Source organism: Pithys albifrons, chromosome 6 (assembly GCF_047495875.1).
Source record: "Pithys albifrons albifrons isolate INPA30051 chromosome 6, PitAlb_v1, whole genome shotgun sequence".
NCBI classification, from domain to species: Eukaryota; Metazoa; Chordata; class Aves; order Passeriformes; family Thamnophilidae; genus Pithys; species Pithys albifrons.
The window spans coordinates 50,821,569-50,849,272 of record NC_092463.1 but is presented as its reverse complement, the minus strand read 5'-3'; the positions used below and the strand labels follow the sequence as shown (position 1 = coordinate 50,849,272).

Genomic DNA, 27,704 nt, shown 5'->3' with positions numbered 1-27,704 from the left:
ACATATTTGCTTACCCCTCTGTGCTTATTGCTCACGGTTTCAAGGCCTGTGAGCTGGAACAGCTTACAGCACTAAATAAATGCAGAATCAGATAGGTTAGAATAATCTGTTTAATGCAATATGTGAAGGCAGGGCAGAATGTGAACTCTGAGATGTTCAATGAATTCCCAGAGCAGCTGATTCTGAAAAGCAGCAGTGACACAGAGTACTGCCCATTTCAGTAGCCTGCATTGGGAAATCCATAGGATTTATCTGCAATAACCACAGTAGGGAAGAAAGTTCTTTTTGTTTTGATTACTTTGCTGAATTATCACAGTAAAATTGCTCCCAGGTTTAAACATAAAACTAATGCTGCTAACATCCATGAATTTTAATATATTCAGTTCCCTAAACTGTCTATGCCACTGTCTTAGTCTGAGGCATTTATTCTCCTGTCTTTGAAATGTTATTAATGTTATCATTCACTTATTGCACAGTCTGGAAATTACAATGCTGAGGATGACTCTTTTTTCAAGTATCCAAGTTGCTTACAAACCAAAGCCTTGCTTTCAAAGGCATTTTTTCTGTATCACTCTATGTGCATCACAAAACAAAACAGAAGACTCTTCAGTGGTCTGAGCACTCCACACAACTGATTTCCCTACAATTACAATGGAAAAGAGTTACTTGCAAAATAGTCAGTCTGCCCTGTCCTCATGCTGTACCAGTGTAAATATTATGTTCTGTGTAAAAATTCAAGCCACAATTCATGACAGCAGATTGAAGACACGTGATCATGCCCTCTGCATTGCCCTGCTTTTCTTAGCATGGAATGGCTGTAAATGTCCCATGTCCCACTCTCGTCATGTCTCCAAGATCACAGAATCACAGAGTATTCTGAGTTGGAAGGGACTCGCAAGGATCGTTGAGTCCAACTCTTAATCCAAAGCTTAAAACAAATAGGGTGGCACAAATTAAGCTACTTACTTTCTCCTTCAGTTTTTATTTTAACCTATTCTGTGGCAATCCTTCTGCATAAGTGAACAAGTGTTTGAATTTACCTCATTTATCAATGCAGTGGAAGCTTCAGTGGAAACTGAGAACACAAGAACCTTGCAAGGCTTTGGCACCAAAAGTCTGAAGGCCTCTGAACCAAATCTTCTTCCTTTTCCTGGATTAATAACGGATTCATACCCCAAAAGATTCCTAAAAAAGGTTCCCTTTTAGTATGGAACTTTCCCAAACGAAAAACAGAGAACTACCTTTCTATGTTTCTTTCCTACTTTTAGGTCTCAAATTTTAAGTAAATCCCAAGTAAATCGCAGGAATAAAACAAAACAAGGTATTCCTTTACACATAAAAGAAGTATGATCAAAAGTACTATGTCTAAGATAAAAATTCCTGTATTTTTTTTAGGCAATTAATGTCCCCTATCTTAGATCTCCTCTTACAGTCAGGACATAGATAAGCATATAGTATACTAAAAGACTTATAAAAGGGACACAGCAATTAAGCTCCACAATGACATAGGCAGGCAGCAGAGGAAACAAGAACTTCAAAATTATCTTTTTTTGGTTTCTTACACCATTTCCTCTTACACTTGAGCAAAAATTCTTATAGTGGCTCTTTGGGGATTTTTCTTCTTTTCCCTTTCTCCTGTGTTTATCAATCGTTCTATGTAGTTTCCAATTCTCAAGTAATTTTGGCATGTCCCACTGGTTGCTTAGAGATGCTTCCATTTTTACTGCTCCTTTTCTGTTTGTTTTGTAACTTCATTCTGAATGTCACATCCAGCAAGACTAGATTTGCAAGTGAAGCAAGATACACTCAGAAAAGCCTTTTTAAACAACCATCCCAAGGTGCACAGAGAAGCATACTACATATGCCTTTTTCTCTCCTACATCTGAAAAGTGTAGGAAAGAGTCCTTAGCAACATTTAGCACTGTCTCACACCACACAGCAAGCATGTCTCTGACAGTCTGTCTTATAGGACAGGAGAGGATGTTTTTGACCTCTGGTGGAGGAAGAATGGTTTCATGGACATTGTTGTGCAAAGGAAGAAAAAGTAAAATGAGCACTGCTAAAAACACCCTGCAAACCAAGTGTGTACAGTAGGTGAGAGGAGACGATAAAAGCAGCAGCATCACTAGCTCCCAGACATTCCCACTGTCCTAACCACTTCCTCAGCCTGTCTGCTCTGCTATGTTTTGTAAGACAGTGCCATGCTGTGGACACTCTGCTCCGCCGCCGCTGCACTCTGCAGTCTCTGCAGGTACAGTAGGCCTGTTTCCTGACCCACTTTCCTCACCAATCTCTATTTAGCTCTACGCTAGTGATGCTCCTGGCATGACAATCAGATACTGCAGCCTGCAGTGCAGTTCGTTACAACACATTCGCAAGCTCCAAGTAAATTCAGTGGAAAAGTACTGTATCAACGAAGCCTAATTAAACTGATGTCATTTTCATAGACTTACGTCAAACGTAACCACAACAAAAAAAAAACGTTCAAGAGATTTAAAATATGCCTTTTTATTTTAAATGTATTAAATCTGCTGGGCATAAAGTAAATCCAAAAGATCTTTTCTACTCAAGGGCTCCAAAAGGAAAAAGCTATTAGAACAAGTACCTCTTCTCTGGATTACCTAATCAATCTTATAACTTGTGCCACTTAATACCTGCCGTAATTCCTTCCACTGACATTTATTTTTAACTAGAAGACTCCACAGCTTAATGTCTAGTAAAACTATACACTTAATCTCACTACAGCTATTAGTTATCTTCTTACACGCACTAGAACCAAATTCCTCCTTCAAACACAGCCATTTGCAATTAACTTCAGACTTCGCTTGCACTCGCAATTAACTTCAGAATTTACTTCCACATACATGTGTGAGGGTAAAATCTGTTCTGGAACATTCACAATTATGCCAGACAGCTAGGACTGTTCTGGGTTCAAAGTTAGGGTCTTACTATGTGAATACCTCCGAGATCAAGAAATTGGAGTTTGGTCATAGTCCATTTATCTGCAAAAAAAATAGCCCTAGGTATCCCCCTTCCTTTATAGGGAAATACTGTAACAAATGGCCATAACCTGGGCCTCAGTTAAAAAACCCAATTGCCAAGCCCATAGATTGTACAGTATTTATTCACTATAATATATCTCTACTTCCTTCTAGGGCACTGAATTTAACTGTAGAGTTCTGCAGTGAATGCAATGCAGGCACACCATATGCACATGAAGTATTGTTGCTAATATTTTGCAGGTGGAAGTCACTAAAATATGAAACATCTAAGGGTCTTATCAACTCTCTCTTTGGAAAGACACTGTTTCTCTTCAGTGGAATATTTTTGGACTTACAAAACTCAGGTCTATATCAAAAACAAGTTTTAACAGTTATTCAGAAGCACTACAGCAAAGTATTTCAAATTATCTAAGAGCAGGAACACTGAATTTGAAACACTAAAAACAGTACAAATTTATGCTTAGCATTAATGATAAATAAAAGCAGCAGCAGAAAATTAAGTATGGCAACATACACACTGGGGCAATGAGTGTCTTGCAGGTGTGGATCATTTATAAACGATATTATATATGGGAGGGAACATGAGGAACAATTATTTACAAAGCAGTCCCAGCATACAGTAGGAACAACCATAAATTGAATTGTTTGCAGGAATTTATTCATGTGCAATATGACCAGTTTTGCTGAGGAGCAAGAACTATTACTAAAAAGTTCTTGCAGCTTGGCAGATGCCACACACAGTGATGGGGGTTTTTTTGCATTTGCACTACCATAATCACACTAATTTACTGAATAAATTCAAGATTCCCAAAACCGGACACCAAAGTGCTTATGTAAAATCTCAGCAGCAAGAAGGCTAATTATCCATTAAGTGGGGTGATACCAGCCAACAGCAAGAGAAAACAAAATTAAACATCCACCAGAATGTGCCATTCATCCAAATTTCATACCACAGGCACCTATAAATATATGAGTCATTATTGTAATGTACAAGGTAATTATATTTCATCACTTATTACCTTGACCCAAGGAGGACCTCTCATCTTCACATGGAAAATGCAATCCAGACTTGCATTTTTATGACTAAGGATCCCTGCAAGAAGCACAGCTTACATAAAGTGGCACGCTTAGACTACCAGCTCTGTAGACACAGAAGAAACTCAACATCAAAAAACTACGTAGAGTTTACCTTTTACCCACCAGTGACCTACACCAACACAAAGCACCCAACCTCTTGCATTAGAATCCCCATCCATGGGCTGGTTAACATGCTCTTCACGTAACCCAAGTATATCACATTTAAACCCAAGACAAGCAGACAGAATTCAAACAGGACTCTTCAGGAAGGACACAGGACAGTTGTTAGTGGCAGATCTACCATAACTCACACGCACCTGGAAAACAAAGAAGGTATTTAGAGGTACACAGCTTCTTTGTTCCTACTTATGGATGAGATCAACAACACCACTAGGAGATTATTTTGCTGCCTTGTTATTTATTGAAGATAAAAATCACACTCAGGGCAGTCCCAGGGCAAGGAGTCTAGCAAAGCAGAGATCCTCCTGACAGCTTTCCTTAGGACTAAATTTTACATGTCATTCAATTTTAGCTTACCAAGCTATGGATCACAAAACTAAACCCAGTCCCTTGCAAGTCACTTCTCTAACCTCATGTCTGCTCAATTCAAGTAGAGAATACATACTGAGGCCTAGGACTTTAGGAAGAGTAAATAAATTACTCTACTGGATCAGCCCATTCCAGTGCTAGGCATTTCACAGGCACATAAGAGAAACCTTCACTAGACAGACACTAACATACAAAGTCTGTTTTTAGGGTCCATAAAAGTTTATATTCTTTCAAAAGGCCATAGAGATTTTCGTTTGCTTTTTCCATGTGAACTTAGAAATTCTCAATATTGGCATCCAAACATCCACTGAGCCCTGCTATGATATATTTTCTTCTCCAAAGCATTTGTTATTGTTTTTAAAACAAAAGCTCTCTAGGAATCCAAGGCTCTAATCTGAATTGTTACTGCTTGAACATCTGCTAAAAAAATTCTGTAAAAGTAGAACAGATTCTGGTTTACACAGAAAACTACATAAGTAATAAACACCTAGCAAATCAAGAAAGCACTTTAGGGGATATAATTTAAAGATAAAATCATTACATTGCTTCTTAGTCCCAGAGTATGGAGTCAGAGTAAGAGAAAAACCACAAAATAAACATTGGTTTTGATGGTTACTTTCAGTGTTACTGGGCTTAGGAGGCTGACTCTTGGTTGATTTGCAAATCTACACATGCCCATGAGAGTGGGATCTCAAGATCATTTAACGTTATGTCAGATTTCCAGTTCTTGGCAGAAGAGTTGTTTTCCCCCATGAATCAGAAACTGTCCATCACACTACAATCTGCTAAGTGAAAAACCCACTTCATCAGCGTAAACTAAATGCATGTATGTCTACATCACAGAGTTGTTTTTGGTTTCTCTCTATATAGCCCACATGTGAGGATTGTCACTTGCACAGACAAGCATATACATACTTCTGAAAGCCAATCACACAACAAAGTGACTTATCTCACCTTTTGCAGTCTTATACTGCTTTGATAAGGCAGCACATCATCTGCCTTGTGAGACTTTAAATGTTACGGTAAAGGCCACAAATCCTATTTTACTGCTTTCTCCCCATCAGTGGGCAACTCCAGAACCGATCCCACTGTGTCAACTACAGAACAGCTCTGACTGTGCCTGCTGCTGAAGAGCGAACTACATTTTCATTGTCAGATAATGCTTACCAGCAAATGCATTCTAAACACCCATCAGCAAGGAAAACAAGAGCAAATACATTACATTTGAACCATCTCCCTGAAACATGCTCCAGAATTTTAACAGCTCTCTATAATACAGATAATACTTCTAAAAAATGATAGCAAATTAGATGAATGCTGCCCCGGTAAACTGAACTTATTCTCAGAAATACTCTGACAAGCAAATCATGTGGTTTGGAAATGTATTACATAAAAGCATGTACTAACTGGTTTTATTCTTTCTGTCTGTCTCTCCCTGATGTATGAGAGATTGCAGTATTCTTGTATGGCATCATTGTGCTAATATTAAATAACAACAGATTTGCTGGCTCAAAAATGCCATTTTTTAAAGTAGGAAGGGGAAAAAACTACTATGATCATAAATTCACTGTAACTCACAGTGTAGACTCCTAACAAAATTATAACTTGATCCGCTGGATGAACCAGTCCAGGAGAATGTCTGTATCTTCACTGTGTCATCTGCTTGAATTATATGCCTGGGGCATTGGACAATTTACCCAAATATCATAAAACCTGCACCTCATGGATACAGATTCACAATTTGAGACTAAACATAAATTCACTCAGTAAACTGGTTTTGTTTCTGGCAGCATTAATTTGCACAGGAACTGAAGATAATTGAATACAGAACAGCCAAGTTAGCAAACTGCAGCAATACTGTTGAAGGCAAAGCTTTTTTTTTTAATGCAAACATGTATTTTATTATTAACTGCGTAAGGGTGATCTATGTTTACACAGCTCAGAGCTAGATTTAAAACCAATTTTAACAGCCAATTGTTTCAACGTGCATGTAAACAAACATACTGCATTTCTTCATTAGCTAGAATTTGCTGCAGTCTGTCAGCCATCTGTACTGTCTTGCATTCTGTTCTCTATTCAGAGCACCACTATCAAATGTTGGTGATATAGTATTGCTCTCTTTGGAGACATCATGACTACACTATGAATAGTTCAGAGACATAAACCACTATTTCTAACAGTTGTCTTAATATCTGCTTTCTCAGAATGCATTAGGTTGTTCTATTTCTCATCCAATTTTGGTTCTCTGTATCTTTTTTTGTGGATACGAGAAAAAGAAATTTTATTTCAGATTTCTCAGAGGTGCAGAGCAAAAACTGGAGCCCAAGAACAACTTTATTCAACTTCTGCACTCCCTAAATCCTGGATGCAGAGGCCAAACCCCAGAACATAACCCTGCAAATATCTGCAGTGCAGTCACAGAGGTGGCTGCATAGTGCACAAGAGCCAGGCTGTCGTTAAACCAACTAGTTTGGGTGCTGGACCCAGTCACAGCGCAGGCCTGCACAGACAGAAGCAGGCTGACCCACGCTACCCTGAGCAAACACTGAAATCACACCCCAACCAAACCCAGCCTGGAAACTTGCATTGTGTTGGTGCAGCTCTGTACTGAAGCCTTGCAGAGCCCTGGCTCACTTCCAGATAGATCAAATACCTGCACATCCCTGGCTCTGGCGGTACAGACTAAGTAGTGCCACTTTTCCCCACCCTTTTCCCAGAGTCACAGTGCATGTAGACATACCCTAGAGCAGCCTTACATTCCCCTGAGCTTTGCACATCACGGGTTTTCCGGATGGCAGCACTGACCTCCATATCCCAGACCCCTGGGGCTGTCAGGAGTCTCCCAGAAGCCAGTGCTGGCACCACCAGTTTCTTCCAGCCTTGAGTCAGACCCAGGGCTACCAGGATGCTTTAAACTGCTCCAGCTCTCTCAGGCAATTCCAAGGGGACTTCAGCACAGCTGAGGACACCATCCAGACAGTTTAGCGACTGACTGAGCAGTGTGCACTAGTTTCAAACTTCAGAGGACAGGTGATAGCATCTTTAGAACACAGCTCAAAAATCCAAGCACCTAATATGGGGCTTTTGTAGGCTGCCAAGTCATCCTCTCTTTCAGGAAGTGAGGAAAACTGACGGCGAGACAGGAAAGCTCACACACATCTTAAACTCCAGTTTTCTCTCCTAGGGACAGCAGAAACCTACAATGTGGCCTGTATAACCAATACCATTTGACAAGTAATACAAACACCAACCACAAAGTTACTTGATATCCCTGTTAGTTTTTTGAAGCAAAAGCTGCCTATTCAAATACTGCTTTTTAGTTCACCCAGTGGATGAGTTTAAAACATCTCAAGAAGAACCTAATACTCTGCCTTCAATTCATTTCCCAAATTTACATCACACTTCTGATTTCAGAACTGCAGTGCTATAAAATCATTCTCCTACAATCAAACAAATCTGCAGCCCTCCAGGAACAGACTCAAAGCATATTTGTGCAACACAACAGAGCTGTCCCTGATCAGGAGTGTCAGAATTCTGAAAGCTGACTTCAGGGGTAAAATCACTTAGCAAGAGGTGAATGTGCCTTATTTTTACAGCTCTGTTCCAGTTTCACGTCTCAGTTTTGGACTGAAGAGAGTGGGGTGAAACACTGTTTATTTTTATTACCCTGTCAGCCATATACAATAGAGAGCAGGACTCACTGACAGTCAAACTTCAAGAGTGAAAGCTTGTTATCCAGTACTCCCTGACAAAAACAGATACTTAACCTGTAACTCAGCAGAAAAGTTCTGCAGATTTCTAAAGGAATCCCTCTGGATAAGTTGGAGGGGTTTTTAAGAACCATAGCTTCTAATAAATCTGTCACTGGAAATCTTTGCTTTTTCCCAGCTTGTGGGTCTTTTTCAGGAACAGCAGCAACAAAAATGCCTCGTGCCCAGATTATTTTCAGCAAAAATTTTTGTGTAGAATTAAACAAGCCAAGTTTCAGGCATGAAAGCCAGCTGCCAGAGAGGCTTGCAGCCACAGCAGGTTCCTGCAGAGCTGCAGTACCACTGTTCCAACATGAGGAAAATTAACTCAGACATGCAAACATTTAGGAGGACAGGATACAAAACAGTTTTTTCAACAGGGTTTCTTTTTTTTTTCCCCTTCAATGTCTACATTTATCAGGCAGTAGGTTCAAAGCAGGGCTGGGAAGATAAGAAAATACAGATCTGTTTCCTTCAGGTCTGTTCTCTTCTCTGCCTGGAAAAATGAAAAAATGCAACACCAATGTCAAAATTTTCCAGTTCTATTTTGGCACATCATCTCTCAAAACCAGCCTAATCTAAAAATTTCAAGCATGTTTAACTCAAGAGCCCTTGACAACATCTAATACACAGGCTATTTATCATAAATCGAGGAGCTTATTTTTGGACTTCACCTTGAAACAGCAAAGAACGACTGTTTTGTCAGTACCACAGAAGTTTATAAATCCTACCAAATATATTGATATTATGTGTTTTAATGGTACTTTACATATACTGCAGAGATATCCACAACTCTGCAAAGTTCACTCAGCATTAGAGATGTGTATACTTCAAACTCAATAAGAAATCAAGGTCATGTTGCGAGCCCCTATGACTTGTCTTCTCTACATGAACAATTATTGGATTTAGCACTTCTAAGTAACTAGTGCAATTTCTAATGTACTTTTAACATATCAAAAAACCCCAAAAACTTTATTTTTAATATTTCCCCTTTGCCCATTCCACAATTCTTCGACACAATGATACCACTAACTGCCTTAATCCTCTGGAGCTTCAATAACTATAGTGAATTGTAAGAAATGAGACTTCCTTTGTAGTACTAGATTTTATGCATGAAAAGACACTATTTTGCATTTTACCACTTACCCCAAACCTGTGCATTGCTGTTATAAAGAAATTCAAATTCATAGGTATCATGAGGAATTACAGGTTCAATAGCAAGCTGCATTCATAACAATCCCTTTTACACTGCCTTTGCCTCTTAATTACATCAAACCTTTTCAAGCACTTCAAAAAATCTCAGTACACTGTGGCACCCTTTTAATGCCTTCAACTAAACGAATAAGGCTTGGACTGTCCACACGTGGAAGTTGTGCTGACCCTGCTATGTCACTCCAGGAAATCCTTCCATAAAGCAGGTTCCCAAGTCAAAACCACAGGATGGTATCTTCAATAGCAGTGAGCCACCTACGTCAAGACTTTGCCACTTGCTCTACACACACAGCAGAACCTTCTTCTCCTGGTTCATGTTTCTGCCAAAACACATTTGCAGAAGGTACCCAAGTGCCCCCACGAAAGTGTTTTACTTGCCATGACAAACTATCAAGCACTCTTCCATTCCTTATCCCATTCTGCAGGCAGAAACTACAGGGAAGTAAATATCAGCTAAACACCATGCACTAAGCCTTGAAAAGTCAAGGCAGCTCCTAACAAAAGACTGCTGCTTTAGGTCACTGGTAAATATGGAGCTCTTCAAACCCCAGTGATCCATCATGCCAAAACCACACCCATAAGCAACATGGTTTATAAGAACAGCAGCATCACTGCTCTTGCAAAGAACTGAAAAGGTTCCTTGCAGCCTTCTTGTAGATTTCAAGTAAAAATAAAATCTTGGGCTCTATGCTGTTTTTCCACAAAATTGATTGTGAGGCCTTTAATTCAAATCCAATGTAGAAAGTCCAGGCATATGTAGAAAATAAATAAATGAAAAACAAAAGCTTTATTTTCAGCACGGTTATTTGTGGAACAAGCTGACTTAACGTCTCAAGAGTAATTGAGGTGAAAAAGCTGGCTTTGTGTTTAAAGGTTCACATAGCACTCTGAGAAAGAATAAAAATAAAGGTAACTTCTTCAGACAAGCAAAGATCCTTAAAAAGAACTGCAGACAGCATACATGATTCTAGATGACTAATACTGCAACTCAGAAGAAACACTCAAATAAAAGATTCTCATGAATCAGGACAGTCTTTTCCAAGAAATAATTTAATGATAACAAAGTCACATCTGTGTCACCTCTAAACAACTCTGTCTCCTTTTCTGTTTACCCTTGCAGAAGAACACAACATTGCAGACATTGGGGCTTTTAATTTTCTGAAGAGCAGAGTCTGTTTTGAGTGGACTAATTTCAATAGCCTATCTGTCACACAGATTGTGCATCCATTACTACTCAAAAGAAAACAGATGACATTGAGAAGGGCATAGAATTAAACTTATTCTTATAAATTTAACTGTCAGTGTAAACCAACACGACTTAATTTTATATGACCAAAGAGCAATTTATGGCAGAAAATGGCACATAACCAGACAAAATGAAGAACAAACCCTGTAAATCAAAGTGATCATTTTAAGCCTCCAGATCAAGGGCTCTGATTTTCAGTGTATTGATAGCTAAACTGCAGAGTAGCTTCTCAACACATTTTCTGCTTTGCAAACTTTGGAGTACAAGGAAAATAAGAACAAAGAGGAGAGAACAGCTAGTTTTAGTGCTTCTAGGCTAAAACAAAATAACAACAAAGAACCACTGAACCATGAAGCAGTTTTTTCCAAGCTGGTATTTCAGTTAGTCTTTTTTTCCCCAAGCCAGTGCTGGAAAGAAGATGCCAGCTTCTACCCTATCAGAGTAATACAAGCACCTTATTCTATCCAGAGGGACACACTGAGAGCTCTGAACTGCTTGCATAATGATTCTATACATTTTGCTGCACCCAAAACATGTATTATAGCTCACAGGAAAAAACAGAATTATTTTTCTTCTCCCTCACTGATTGTCCCTATTAAGAAGTATCACCCCTGTAAACTGAACTTGATACGAGTTTTGCCGATTACATTTTAACAAATAATCTGAAAACTCATCCCTCTGACAATTTATTACATCACTGGACTGAAGCTTCATAATTCTGAATTTCTAGCATGTGTGGAAACAGTTTTGAGGAGAAAAACAAGATCTTAGGATCAAAGGATTATTCAGGCTCAAGGGGACCTCAGGAGGTTTCTAGTTCAACCTCTTGCTCCCAGCCAAATCAGCCACGAGACCTGACCACATCACATTGGCTTTATCCAGGTAAGTCTTTTTCCACTCCAGAAGGCTCAAATGGTACAACCTCCCCAGTCAGCCTGCTCCTCTGCTTGACTGTCCTCATGGTGAAAAAGGTTTTCCTTACACTAAGTCCAAACCTCATGTTTTTATTTCTGTCCTTTGTTTCTCAAACTTTATCTTCTTGTAGGTACTGGCAGGCTGCTACTATGTGCCATTGAAACTTTCTCTTCTCCTATCTATCAATGTCAGTTAACAGTATGCAATGTACCAAGATAGTTACCTCCTTAACAAAAACCCCAGACTTTCAGGTCTGAAAACAAATACATGGTCTTCAAAGAAACTGTAATCACCTCATATGAACATATTTTTGAACTCTTGATTTTTCTGAAGTGAGTTCCCTTTTCTGCAAGTATTTACTCAGAACAACCCATCTTACACTTCCAGCATCATCAATACTACTCAAGGGCTGAACAAGTCTCCTACAATTTAAGGATGAATAGGTTGGTTTTAGTCACTGTTTCAAAATACAGCAAACGGAGAACAGAGTGTAAATATGGAAGTTTCTCTGCCAAATGGCCAATGATTAATAAATTTAGGCAACCAAACAGAAAACTAGAACAGGAAATGCTGTGCCGCCTTCAAACACAGCAGCTGCAGCAGCATTAAAACATACTGGGTTAAGTTCACAATATTGCTGTTAAAGTTCACTCTTCTCTAAGGAGCTCCATGCTGTTACTTCACAAACCTTCACAAGAATAAATTATGCTTTCCCTGCATTAAAGACACATTAACATGACATAGGATATGGAAAATTCAAAATTCAAATACTTACTGAATCCCATAGATCAGAAAATAAATCTGTATTAGACGAAGAAGAGGGTTACATTAACTAAAATAAAGCTCTCTGAAATAATTAAGTGATTTTTCAGCCACTGTGATAACACACATTCCAATGGCTTAGATATCAGTGAAAGAGTCATTTAGACACAATTTCACTTTTAGTCATTTACTGGAACTCATAACCTTCTGGCCCAATTCCAGCAGATTTCTCAAATTCAATATAAAAAACTTCAAGTCAGTCTGAGCAGCCACTAAAAACCTACACCATGCCACGTGAACTGTAAGCTGCTACAGGACAGACATGGCAATACAGCAGCACATTGTGAACCTGTCTGCACTTTTCAGTGCTCTTCAATCACATTAAAAAAAAAAACTGGCAACAAACATTTACTTCTCTCACCATTTCACTGACAATGTTATTAGCCAATTCATTTGTCTCCCTAAAAAAGAAAGTCAGTATGCTTATTCTTGCTCATAAATAAATGTTTAATTTCTTAAAAACATTTCCACAGAGCTAAAATCTGTTATACTTAATCATCTCCAGCTTCATCTTACTTCTCAAATCAATAGGCCTAATTAAGCATTCTCTGCGTAGCTGAATGTAAAACTGAATGTTTGTCAAATGACAACTAGAATATTATTATACAAAAACATTTTAGAAATCCAGCTGAATCTACAACAGTATTGTGAAGCTAAATTTGAAGCTAGATTAAAACAGAGAATTTTTTAATAAACAACATGAAGCTGCAATCTTACTATTTCACTTAGGTATTAAAACCTGAAGTGTTAGGTTTTCAGGATTTCAATTTTTTTAAAACTGACCACAATTATCGCAAGACTTTCAAGGAAAGTTTGCCTTAACACACATGCTCAGCTTCTCACAGATGATCACTGTCATCACTGCCCCAAATGAATCAGAGATATATACCTTTTATATCATTAGCTTTACTGACAGCCCCCAGAAACTGAACAATCTTATGGTTTTATAACATGGTGGACAACTCCACTGGATACTACTGAGCTCCACTGCCTTGTGTGCACCTGTCTACATCAACACTGGACTTGAACCAGAAAGTCCTGCTGCATTTCACGTCTCCTGTCAAGAGTACAATGAAGCCAAGCTGTCTGCAAACAAATACTAACAGATTCCATACAGGAGACAAGAGTTATACTATATATAGGAATGCTTGCTGGTTTTTACCCCTGCCTTTTATGCTATTTAACCATATGGGTTCTACCCCTCTTTCTTTTGCAGCTGTTTTCTTCAGATAAGCTATGAACTATGCTGCTGTTCCAAGCCAGCTCACCTGCAAAGGTTGTTTGAGAACCCTGCCCCCTGGGACATGACTCAGAGCACAAGGCAGGTACATAATGATTTCTGATTTTAGCAAGGCAATGAGACAAGAGCAGCAGGACGGACAGTACTTTGCAACTTCTAGATGGGAAGGTGCAATTGCGCTTACTGCACAGTTGGCTAACTAAATAATTTTGTAGAGTCATTTAAAACCACTGGTGCATTCCTTCTGCACCCCCAGGAGTATGCAGTTTTTATTATGATGGGCAGTGTGCTGGTCTTCAGGTCTTCACATATGTCCATCTACTATTGGCAGGTTTGAAGCGTCTTACAGAGACAGAAAAATAGGAGAGAAACATTTGAGGGTTTTTCTACATGTAGCACTTGTTATGCTTTGAGAAAGAGATGCAGAACACACTATTGACCACTAAGTCTTTTATTCATTTCAGCAACTCTGGTAGCAGAATCTGCCGGGGGCAGAATGGGGGAAATGTACATTGCCAGGGGAAGAAAAAGGTTATTTAAAGATCATGCAGGTCAGCTCTAAAACTCAGCTGAAAAGTTTGACACTGATCCAGAGGAAATAAAGTGCTACTGTATCTCACCTCAAGGTACTGCCCTTAGCTGAAAAAAAATCATGAGTAAATAGCCATATCTTCAGATTTCTACAGTATAGAAGTTCCTTCTTTCCAAAAGCAGCAGGATGCATAGTACACAGATAAAACATGTCCTTGAGATAGTGACTGGCAGGCCTGAATGCCATCCCCCAGAAGGTCCAAACTCACCGTAGACCTTGAAGAGCTTTCAAATGCCAAGGACACCCACTAATAGCTAACTGAACTTCAGAGAAAGTCTTTTCTCCAACAAATAATGCACTGAAGTACCGAAAAGTTTATGGCCGAACACACATTTTAAAAATAGGTTAAAAAGCTGTCTTTGCAGACCATCTCTCACAGGTGCAGGTCCAGCACCATGACAAATGTGAGCAGTGTGACAGGCTTGTTTAGGTGTGCAGCTCTGGCTTCCCAGCAGGCACACCAGATGGCTCTCAGTAGGTCTACACAACAACAACTCTCTTGGGCAAGAGAGCAAGGGAAAGAAACAGAGGAAAAAACACAGCAGCAAAATACCTCTGGAGGAAGCTTAGGCTAAAGCATGTGCAATGATTACAGTCCTGCATGAGAGATCTTTGTTAAGTAAATTACGAGTCAAAGCAAATTACTTGAACTGTTGGGAGGTGCAACTGGACAAATGTAATAACGATGGGCTTTCCAATACCAGTTCTCTAAAATCAAAGTAATCCCCTTCAGTTATACCTAGGTATATGTAAATTACATGTGACAACTCAACACCTGCATTTTTACTACTTCTGACATTTGTCTTACCACAAATTTAATTAAAAATTACTAAGTAAATGACATTAAAATAACCTCATTGAAGAGCAAAACTAGAATTCATAAATTCATTTTTTCCAGCTCAAACATAAAACTAATTTAGCATCACCATTACAAGTGTTTTCATGTTTTTGATTCCTTTCTTCCCCTGAATATCAGCCAACATATAGCACTGAATACAACAGAAAATAAGAAAGATGGAATCCAAGTATGAGTACTATTTGGCATATTAAATGTATAAGCATACAATACAAGGGCATTACAATTAATCACGTTTATCTAACATGAACAAAAGGATTTTGGACTTTGGTCCTGATTCCTCAAACTACAAAAATAGAGCACTTAGCCCCATAATTAGAAAAGATAAGAAAGCAAAATGTTTCTCTTTCAGCCACAGGGGACTCAAAGAGAAAGCACATACTGCCTCACTGCATGGGAAGAGATGTTTCTGAAGCATGCCACCTGTTGCCAAAAAGATAATCAACAGCAGTAGAATTCGAAAACCCTGTAGTAACACAGGTTATCAAACAGAAGTTGTCAGTAATAAAGAATAGCGGAGAGAGCACAGGCAGAAAAAATAGGGTAAAAGAGCAACCTGGAATATGTTTAGTTTCAGCAGTGGTACATCAGTAGTCCCTCACATACTTAGCATTACTAAATCTGAAATCCTCAGCTAAAATGACGTTACTAGAATTCTCTCTGGCATGGCACGCTGAGCACAAACTCAACGTAAGTGAATAAATGCTCCTTTCTCACTGGCTTTCTGCCAATCTGTCTGCAAACAAGAGGTCTTCACACACAAAAGCAGTTGTCCTTGAAGACCCTGAATATTGTCAGTGCACTCCAAACTTACTTGGCCACAAGACACTGCAGGTATCTCCCTGTATCACGCAGAAAGCAAAACAGGATACTGAATACTCTGTCCTCTTTTGTTGAAGAGATGGGGATGTGACACATTATCTCTCAAAAGTGAAAGACACTAAAACCACATCAAATCCTGTTTCATATTTCTGAACAGCTTGTCAGCTAAGTTAAAACATTTGTATCTTAAGGTTATTGAATATCATCACTGTAATTCACAAATACCATCTTAATCTTTCTAAGTAAAAAGACACAAGCATTTTGCTTTTCATGCCCTCCAAGCAGTCTGCATTTCAAACTTGCTGTGGCAAGGAATACCAGAGACAGCAGATTAATCCTGTAAGGCTTAATGCAAACCACTGAACGAAAAGAGAGCCTTCTATTACTCTGTTCCAAGTATTTTCTCTTTCTCTGAAGCTGTAAATCTCAATACTATGTTTTGTTTAGGAGATTTAGGTCTAACATGTAAAGTGAACAAAAAAAAATCCAGAGAAAATTGAACCATATAAATACATTTCTACAAGCCTCTACATTTTCTGAGCCTCAACTCTGTGTGACAGAGGTCCTGGATACAAATATTGAGCAGAATCTGCAGTATCAAACAGGAAGAAGACATAGAAATATGCAGTAAAACTTAAGAAGTGACTCACATCACAGATTTCCCTTTCCTCATTTGTTTAAGGTTACTTGACATAATAACCATGAAATAATATTTTGCATTCTTTTAAAAAAGAATTAAGAATCAAATCACAACAGGTGCCATGAAACAGCAAGATTGTGAATTTCTGTTTTCTGAAGACTGACAACATCCCCTCCCACCACAACCTGTGAGTTGCATTCCCAATGAAAACATTAAGACTCACTGTGAAGCAAGAAAAAAAAAAATCAATCTCTGTGTTCTAAAGAAACTGGTATACAGGTTCAAAGTAATCCTTTCAAACATGGTAAATTTAAATTTTCAAAAGACAAGCTGACACCCACTAGCTCAAGATAAGATCACTGGTAACATGCTCTCAAATACCCAGATTTCCAACACTGGTAAGAACTGTTTTAAAAATGTTCTCCCTGTCCAACAATCCACTCAAGAAGATGAAACAAAGGGTGGGATCAAATAGAGACTTCAGACTTGACTCAGTTCTTCATACAAGTGCTCAAGACAGACCACTTAAGGTGAAAAGACTTCCTTTTGCCAACTTCTCTAAATGTGAGATGTTGATAAAGATTTTCCTCACAAATCCACTGCAGAATCCCTTATATGAACTTGTATACTGTATTAAGCAAGGTACTGTAAGAGTAAACAATGGTAACAGCGCCTGAAATATGTATTTGAACAAGCCGCCAGCAGTCAACATGGAAGTTCCTGTAATGCTTTCCAGACTTCAGGGAACACTTCCACCACTTCTGCCTCTGCACAGGCCCCACAGCACCTTCTCTATGACTATATGCTAAACTGCAAATTGGACCAGACTTTTAAGATGATTTTGCAGAACTTTAATATACAGCCACCACAGATGAAGAATCAAGATGATACCTCTGTTCCCCAGAAAACACATTCATTACCCTTGTATTTCTCACATACTGTGTTTTCAAGGTGCTCTGATGGCATGAAAGCAATTACAGAGTGCTGCTCACCAGTCTGAGGTGCTTGAACTTACCACCACAAGTAAAACAGCTGATCCCAAAGTATTGCTTTCCCACAGAGAAAAGGCTAATGGCAGGAATTCTATATAAGCTGCCAATAATGCCACAAACATTGCTTGAGTTCAGCAGGCTGGTATGCAGCCAGGTGAAAAACTTTTGCTCACGTGCTATCACAGCAGCCTCAAAGATCTAATTCACTAAGCAAACTGGGAAGGCATCAGTGACACAAACCACAGGAGAGCCATCACCCCACCTGGTCTTCAGTGAGGAAGAAATACATTTAAGACAGGAATTTTAAATAGCCACATAATTAAAAACTTTCTAATGCTTTCTATCTCACTTCCTGTCCTTATTTTCACACAAGATTCTGAAAAAGTCTTCTAACTGTTCTCCCAAAAGTTGCAAAGTTGGGTTATTTTATAATTGTAAATCAACTATTGTCTAAATGTTACAGAGTTATTTAATCCAAAAGGAGGTGCCCCTTTTTCACTTTAACTGCATTACCACAGCAAGTAATGCACCTTTAGAAAGATCGGGATGCCTTTATCTTTTCTCTGCTGTGGTTAAATCCTAAAAAAGGAGCAGTAGCAGATCAAGACGTCAAAAAACCCCAAAAATCAATTCATTGTTTTCTATTTCTGGCATTTATTTTTGTGTATTTAAGTCATAAGCTCTTTCTCAAAAGTACCAAAGAAAAAGGGTTTTCCTCTATCCAGACATGAGGGGAAAAAAAGAAAAAACTCACACCACAAAAGCATGAGAAATCAAAACAGGGGGCCAGAGAAGGCAACAGAAGGGAGTAAGATTCAAGAAGTAAAAATCTTATCCTATGCTTGCATCTGTAAGGAGAACAAAGAACTGACAAACACAAAGTATGACATCTTGGCATATACAAAAGCAATAAAGGAATTGCATAGTTAGATACACCTGCAATATGCCTTGTCATAGCAATTAATCAAACATTAGACACCATATCATCATTGTCTACATTGAAATTGCTGAGATCTGTTAGACAAACTTTGCTAAATAGCTTCATCCTTCTTCTCACAGTAATCTCTTGTGAAGTCCAGGCAGAGGCTGGCTTATTATTATTATTATTATTATTATTATTATTATTATTATTATTATTATTATTATTATTATTATTATTATATTTCTGTAGAAATAAACCAAGGTCTCTGACTGCCAAGGCTTTAAATAGGTTCAAATTTTCAAAATCAACTAATAGTGGAGGCTGCAGGAAAACCTTGGCAACTTAAAGCTGGACAGAAGAGATTTACATTGAAGCAATTACCAGTAAGAAACCCAGTTATTTAATACTCTTTAACACTTAAGAGCATAACATCATGCCGAACAATGTTCTGGAAAAACAAACCATTCCTAAGAACTCCTTACTGCATCCTGATGTACTTGTTACCAAGGAAGGGACTGAGGGATTGTTTACATCACCTTTACACCTGGGGAAGGAGGAATGAGAAAAACGGGAGCTGAAGCTGCAAAGTGTACAAGGTGGTCGTTTTGGAACCATGCCTGGAAGGAACTATCAATTTTTTTCTGAAAGTGAAATAAAAAAATTTCTTTAAAAGGTTTTTATTTGCTTTCTCTATGATAAAAAACTGCAAGGCATCAACATGAGCATAGGTTTTTGAAATCTCTGCTGGCATCTGATTACACACAAAATCCACTGAATTTATAGAGACCTCAGCAATCAACTGCCAGGAGACTAAGAATAAACCCTTAGGCAGGTTTTAAAACAAGAGACAGTTTAGCATTTTTGTTCTCAAAGGATTAGATGCATCACTTTTACTTTTTCTTCCCTTCCCCCTTCTCCTTTGACAAACACGTTCTGTTGGTTGTATGCTGGAGAAAAGGCACAGGCTATACTGGACCATATAAAAAACAGAGTGCAGAAGTTTCTGCTTTTGACAACCTCAGGAAATCAGCCAACAGGCAAAGGAGATGAGCCACCAGGTGGAAGGACACACAGGTACCTGTCACTCAGCAGGCAACCCAGTAAAACAGTCTTGGAAACCTGCTGTGTGCCATGGCATAGCAACAACTTCAGCAACACAGCAGAAACACAAGTTTCTCTTTTCTGAATCTTCCATTGAACAATAGCCTACGATAACTTACAACATAAGCACAGAGGCCAGAGAGACTGGGAAGGCCCACAGCTTAAACAACTCATTGATAAGTGAAAGCTGGAAACATCAGACAAATGAAAACAAACACCATCACCGGTGCAAAAGTATGAGCATAACCCAAGTTCAAATCACATCCAAAATCCCCAAATTAGAAGCAGAGAGAAGCGGTCTGTGTGCTGGCACTTGCCTTGGTGAGTTTATGGCTCTGCAATGACAAATGAGTTTGAAATGACCAATGTTACAACACAATAAACAGGCAGCATTGGCACCGCTAGGAGCCCTCCCATCTCCTTCACCTGTACCACTGCCCAGTAATCCAGTATATTCTCTACCTGCTTAGTGTATCCTACCTCTTAAGGGGTAACTTTTCAGAATTAACACTCTTCTTAAGAAAAGGAGACAGAAAAGCAATGAACAACTAATGAAGTCACTTTTACTAATACAAAAAACCAAACCACTAACGAGAGTTCCATCAAATTCCTATGAGGATAACTTAAATGATGTATTTCTCTTTGACCATTTTTCACTAAGATTCCACTGTTACAGAACCTGCCCATGAGATCCATCAACACAACTAAAACAGGAAAGATAAGTAAAGTTTACACCAGAAGTTTCTTGACCTCAAGTTTTGGGGTCAGCCAGGTAAAAAATAATTACTATAACCTCAAATCATTTTGGCATTATTTTCCCATCCATAGAAGGAGGTATGGATGAAATTTCTTTACAGAGAACGCTGTGAATTGATAGCTTTGTTCCAGTTCACTACAGTTTCTTATTGATTTTCTCTCGTTTTAGCCTGCATTGATTTGTTAATCCCTTCTCTGTAACAGCTCTAATGACAAATTGAGAATGAAAAACTACATGCTTTAGGGCCTTTTCCACCAACCTCTTGCTTCAAACCATATTTTCACTTGGATTTGGAATATGTCTATACACATACCCTGGGTTAGATCTGATTCACCTTAAACTAGGTAGGGTGCATTTTACATTGAAACCTCTCTGTTTAGGCTCCTCATGGATAAACAAGGCAAGTAAAATCACATCAGTGACACAAAACTGGATTTTTGCACTCACAGTTGACACCTTGCAAGGTTGCTGTTCACAGAGACTTTGTCTTAAAACAAAGTAAATCTTTTTAAGTAATTTTCCAGTGCTCCCCATGGTTAATTAGCAGGCATTAACTACATCATGCATGTGAATGGCACTACTGAACATTCATGGCATTTGTTGGTGCAAAGAAATCCTTCAGAGGAGCAATGAGCTGGATCTCAGGTTGTCTCTGAGCTCAAAGTTGCAGTCATGATGCACTGCTACTAGAACAATCTATGAAGAGAGATGGGACCCAGGCAGTACTTTCAATTTAACGAATATACTGTGAGCGTATGGAGATCAGAGAGTTACAACAAGGCAACATAGATTAGTAATTTTGCTGCTAATAGTCTCATTAAATACAGCTGCCAGCTTGGTCTTATCGTTAGGACCTCACTACTAACAACTGATGCGTGTCTGCAAGAAGCCACGGCTACTGCTGCAAATAGTCTCTTTTCATCTTCCTAATACTATCAAAGATCTGCAAGTGAGGTATTCATTTGGAATTCTATCTGCAAGACATCATCAAATGGTAAATTAATTTATGATTTATGAAGATTAAGGCTTGCCCACACTCACATTTGTAACACCTGTCATCACATGCTGGGTGGGTCTCCACCTTCTGACTTCATCCAATGTTAGTCCTGTCCTACACCACCCCATCTGCCAGCAAATCAACCCTTTCCCATCTCCCATACAGATTACAAAGCAGCATTACCTCTGGCTGCCACTTCAGTGCTCCAGTACAATCCCAGCAGAGCAGATTTGGTCATTTTAAACCAACCACCATCTGCAAAAGTGATGATTTGAAAAACTCCAGTCTGTACTGCCACAGCACACACTCTCTGGCATGCAAAGGCAGTGCAAGAGTTCTACTTTAGCATTCATTCGGTGTGACTTTGATTTCCCATCTCCCTTCCTGCAATGCCAGCTGCAGAGAAATTGGTATTGGTGACAGGAAGCACAGTGCTGGGAACCAGTATCATCTCCTCTTTGCTTTCCAAAAGAGTTGGGGAGCTAGGCTTAAAACACACTGCTGTTCTTAACTTCCAGAAATGACTCTGCTATGAAAGTTAAATATCTCTCTACCCAGGCCATTAGATATTCTTGACAAAACCACAGCCATGTCTTAATGGGATTAAGAAAAGTACAGAATAAGTGGGATGTGACCTAGCCAAAAAGTTGCATTTGGATTTCAGCAGTTTGGTACCACTCTCAATTTCCTGCTAGAAGAACACAGAACCAACTGACCTAAGAAATAAATCCTGTTTCCTCTTTTCCTGTGACACAACTGTAAACTCTCAATGTTCTTGCAGCATTGCCAAGATTAGAGTTACTCTCCTGCGCAGGGCATGCAGAGCACACAAACACACCTAATCAAACACAGACTCGCTGTATTTTATATTCAGACTGTAGTTTCAATCTTTTGATACATCCTGTTTGGTTTTTATCTCCCTAATAATAATTTCAACAATTTGTTCTCTTATTTTCATCCTTAATTGCAACTTGTCATTTGCACAGTGAGTTGTATGCAGCACCCACTTCTCCATGACCTTTATTTTCCATTATTGTCACTTAAAATGAATTGATAAGACAAGAACTCAATACAAGAATATTAAAGGGACCATTACAATTTTCCTCATTGCATCCCTAAAACAGTATAACAAAAATCAATCAAGGAAAATTCAACAATGCCATTTCTCAAAGGTCAGGGATCAAGATTAACTTGTAAAAGACACCAATTTATGATTTTTAAAAGAAACAAAAAAAAGGCAACCCACCACAATACACACTAACATACTACTTGCTTACCAAGTGAGAAACTTCACATCACTTGAAATTTTTTGCCTCCTTCCCTACCACCCAAACTCATTGCATCCGTTACTACACATATATTCTCAAACTCTTAGCAGTAAAATCTTGTTTAGGAAAGTGCAACTTCTTGTTTCTCTCCCACAAAAATATAAACCTCTAGTTCTGAACATTCAAAACAGAGAAACTTACAGCAGCCAGTCAAACAACTAAGTATTCAAAATCCACAAACAGAGCATAGAGATGTCATATTATCAGGCTATTTCATTTAATAACTTTTAAAGTCTCAACTACAGCTTTACTTACAAAAAGGCCTCTGACAATTCTCCCTGTGAGGTAAAAAAATTACAAAAAGTTGGTTTTTTTAAACCCAAAGGTTTCATTTTCAATATTATTGTGACTACATGTTAAGGTAATAATTATGCTTATACGTTAACCTATCAGTTATATAATTAACAATTAATTGTTATCATAGCAGTTATTTTAGATTTTTCTTGTAGGCAGCTGCTTAATATTTTGCAACACTACAACTGCACTGAAAATAACAGCAATAAACTCTCACTGCAAAGAGCCACAAATGTGGGCCTTCATAATGACATTCCCTGAAAAAAGGAACATACAGCAGATCCAAAGCAATCTGTATTGCACGGGATGAACATATACACCAAGATGAGCATACACATTGGAAGTATGGATCACAGCAGGATCAGGATAAACACTGTAGGCACAGGCTGCCACAAGTCTATCAGTTATTTTCATTCCCTGACACAACTGGTCCTTACATCCACCACTAAGCTTCAAGTTGAGTGATGGTTATTTTTCAATTTCCTAACTGAAATTTCAGAGATCCCTCCTCAGAAAACCGTGATCTAGCACAGCTTGCTTTAAGTAGAAAAAGGGTCTGATGAAAAATATGGCTCCATGTGAAGCCACGCACATCCAAAACAACTAGAGCCCTTCCTTCCATCCAGTTTAGCAAGAAACACTCAGCACTGCACAGAGACCTCTCACTTGTTTAGTGCTGCAGCAAATGTTTGCTGCAATGTGAATGACATGCTGAACATACCACGAACAGAAGAATGGTAGTTATTACAGCCAAAAATATCAAACAGACTGGAAAAGCATTTTGACAAGAAGGAAACATTAAACTAGGTCTTTGTAACATCTGCTAAATACAGACTCATCATATTTCGGGCCATTTGTATTTAATTGTCCTTTCATCTGAAGTGCTGTGGATGTGAATGCGCATCAGGCGGCAGATGAGTCAGATGTTCTGAAGAGGTCCAATCAAGGACACCCTGCAACACAAGAGCACTGCATGCATAATGCCTCACATAGCTTCTTTTCAGTGCCTTGGCCTATTCCAGGGTGGTTATGCACCAAAGCACCGAGAAGAAAATAGTAAATAGACCTGCAGTTGCAAAATGCAAGATCTTTAAACAGGACACAAGAAGACTCCACACAGTCTTTTAAAGCTGCCAGGAAAACATAATAGGTGGATAATTACCTAAAACTCAGGCTTTTTTCTTCTTTTGTTTCAGTTTAAAGAAAAAGTACTCATCTTTCTCAAGGTCAATGTTTTCAAATGGGTTTGTCAGATGAAGTCAAACTCACAGTGGAATAGGTCACTCATAACACTTAAAAATAAGGTTTTGAAGTGGCAGACACAGATATTATAACAATTTCAGTTCAAGGAAAGGAGAATTCCTGGCCTTTGGTGGAGAAAGTAAGTAAGTCATGAGCATGGAGACAAGGAGTAACATGGGAGGTTATATTTACTGCACTGTCCTTCAGGTAAACTAGTGTGTCTTTTATACTGTCCTCTAATCTTTAGATTAGTTTCTCCACTTTGGCTTTAACAATATTAACTGAAGTGCAGAAGCAATCAGCAGACCACAGCTTTGCCAAAAATTCAGTTGAGTCATTAGAAGTGATTTATAAAAGCAGACCATGGATAAAAACCATTAGTTGTAATCCTCAACTGTTCAACTGTCTCTCTGCATTAAATACAAAAATTGGAACTGCTAATTCAAGGTAAACATGGAAAAGAACTCATTTCTCTATGCAACTTTTAATTCAGGTATCAAATCAAACCCCATCTCCACTTGACAGCAAATGGAAAAAGGGGTAACATGTTCACAAAAACAGCCCATTCTACATAGCCTACATACTGCAATTCAGTGCATTTTCAAGTATAAATTCTAGCTTTGGCATTATTTTGTAATCTTAAAGTGAAACTATTTAGGCTTCTACGATCTGTTTTTTTCATTTTCTCATCAACACAGCTCCTCCTAGGGTACAGATGATGCTCTTAAATCATCCTCATGCTGTTATCTCTGCAAAGAATGATGTCTGCTCCACAACACTGCCGTCGCTAATCACTCAAATCAGGTCTCTCACAGGTCTATAAGGAGGAACAGCGCTGAGGGCAGCAAAATAAAGATGAGACTGTTGTTTCTTTCTTTTCAAAGAATGTATCTGAATTCATCCCTTCCCTTTCACGGATCATTCATCCTGCCAAGCTAAGTTCCCCTGTGCAAAAGCTACAGCTGCCTTGGCTTTGTATTGTTCAAGAAATGACAGAACTATGTACATGAGACACTGCACAACGCACAGATGTGTGAAACAGATTCCAAAATGGAGCTGTCTATAGATAACTAATGACAAAAAGTAGGGATACCCATGTCAAAATGAGTAAGAAAGCTGCCTGAGACCGAGTGGAGTCAACAATGACTAAACAAATTATTGATTAGTGCAGCATCATGGGCTCTGAAGCTCCAGTTGACATCTAAGAGTGCATACATCCACAGAACACTGATGATGGGAAAGAGAAGAAGCTAACTCTTCTAACTAAAGACTTGCCGTGGGAGACTATAGGGAGGCAGAGATGCAGTACCTACACTGCAGCTGAAGCTGTTATCCTGTACTTGCTCCATGAATTTTGACAGCCAGCTACCCCACAGGGAGATGCACACCTTTTGACTGGACGTCTGCCCAGATGGAACCTGCACATTGTCTGCCAACAGATGAATTGCCATAACACAGAAACACAGAATGAGTCAGGACAGAAGGGACCACAGCAGGTTATATCGTCTAGCATCCCTGTCCAAGCAGGGTCATCCTAGAGGACACTGCACAGGATTGCATCCAGCACCTTCTGAAATATCTCCAGTGAGGGAGACTCCATAGGCTCTTCAGGAAACTTGTTCCAGTGCATGGTGACCTCCACAGTAAAGAACTTCTTCCTCACACCCACATGAAACTTCCTGTGCATCAGTTTCTGCCTGTTGCCTCTTATCATATTGCTTGGAACCACAGATGGAGCCTAGCTCCACCCCCTTGACACCCACTCTACAGATACTCACAGACATTTACGTGGTCACCTCTCAGATGTCTCTTCTTGAGAACAAGCCCAGCTCTCTCAGCCTGTCCTTGTAAAAGAGACTCTCCAGTCTCATCATCATCTTTGTCACCCTCCACTGGACCTGCTCCAGCAGCTCCATGTCTCTTGTACTGAAGAGCCCAGAACTGGACACTGCACTTCAAATGCAGCTGCACTGGGGCTGAGTACAGGATAACCTCCCTTAATCTGCTGGCAATGCTCTTCCTAATGCAACTCACATGCTGCCTCTCAGACACTAAAAGGACAAGAAAATGGTTTGCAAGCAGTGTAGGCTGCATGTTGTGTCAGACTACAGCAAACAACTTGAGTTTACTTTCTGATCATCTTTATGCTTGAGGATAAATCATTTTGTATCAAATTAGCCTTACAAAAAGAAAACATCCAAAGCCACTCAAGGATGTTATAAGGTAGAGAAATATTCATGATAGGCTCATACAGTCTAAGCTAAAGCTGTGGCATTATTATTTATAGGCTGGAGAAGGGCCATTGGCTAAAACATTACAAAGGGCTTCACAGAAGAGTGTGAGTTGGAAGTGACATTTAAAGGTCATATAGTCCAAAACTCCTATAATAAACAGAGGTATCTTCACACAGATCAAGTTGCTCAGAGCCCTGTCCAATCTGACCTTGAATGATTCCAGCTATGGGGCATCTACCAACTCCCCTGGGCAACCTCTTTCACCACCATCATCATAAAAAACGTATTCCTTACACTTAGTCTAAACCTACCCTCTTTTAGTTTAAAACCATTATCCTTTGTCCTATGGCTATAGACCCTACTAAAAAGTCTGTCCTCATCTTTCTTCTAAGATCCCTTTAGGTATGGAAGCTGCTACAAGTTCATCCCAGAGCCTTCTCTTCAGGATGAACCACCCCAACTCTCCCAGCCTGTCTTCATAGGAGAGCACTCCTCTGTCCTCATTCCAACAGGTCCATCTCCTTCTTATGCTGAAGGCCTCAGCACTGGACACAGCACTCCAGGTGGGCTGTTAGGAGAGCAGAACAGACAGGCAACCTGCTGGGCATGCTGCTTTTGATGCAGCCCAGGATGGCATTGGCTTCCTGGGCTAAAAGTGCACATGGCCAGCAACTGCCAAGCTTCTCATCCAGCAATGGCCCCAAATCCATATCCTCAGGGCTGGTCTCTATCCATTCTCCACCCAGCCTCTGTTTGTGCTTGGATTGCCCCAACCCACATGCAGGACCTTGCACTTGGTCTTGAACTTCATGAGGTTCACACAAGCCCACTTCCCCAGGCTGTCAAGGTCCCTCTGGATGCATCCGTTCCCTCCAGTGTGTTGACCACACCACACATGGTCTCATTGGCAAGTTTGCTGAGAGTGCACTTGATCTCACTGTCCCTATCACCGACAAAAAGTGCTGGTCCCAATACCAACCCCTGGGGAACACCACTCCTCAATGATCTCCAGTTTGACATCAAGCCATTGACCTCAACTCTTTGACTGTGAAGATCCAGGCAAATTCTTATCTACTGAGTAGTCCACCCATCAAATCCATGTCTCTCCAGTTTAT

General features: G+C 39.3%; 1 protein-coding gene across 7 annotated transcripts in view; it reads right to left on the bottom strand.

Moving 5' to 3' along the window:
* Positions 1-27,704, bottom strand: part of SERGEF (secretion regulating guanine nucleotide exchange factor) — a 144,137-nt gene that overhangs the window by 85,143 nt on the left and 31,290 nt on the right. Inside the window, exon 10 of one of the 7 annotated variants that reach the window (XM_071558876.1) lies at positions 20,000-20,072. The exons of the other annotated variants lie outside the window; for them this stretch is intronic. Coding sequence (XP_071414977.1) covers positions 20,016-20,072 — 57 coding nt within the window. The 3' untranslated portion in view covers positions 20,000-20,015. Of the gene's footprint in view, positions 1-19,999; positions 20,073-27,704 lie in introns of those variants that run through there. 7 annotated transcript variants of the gene reach the window in all.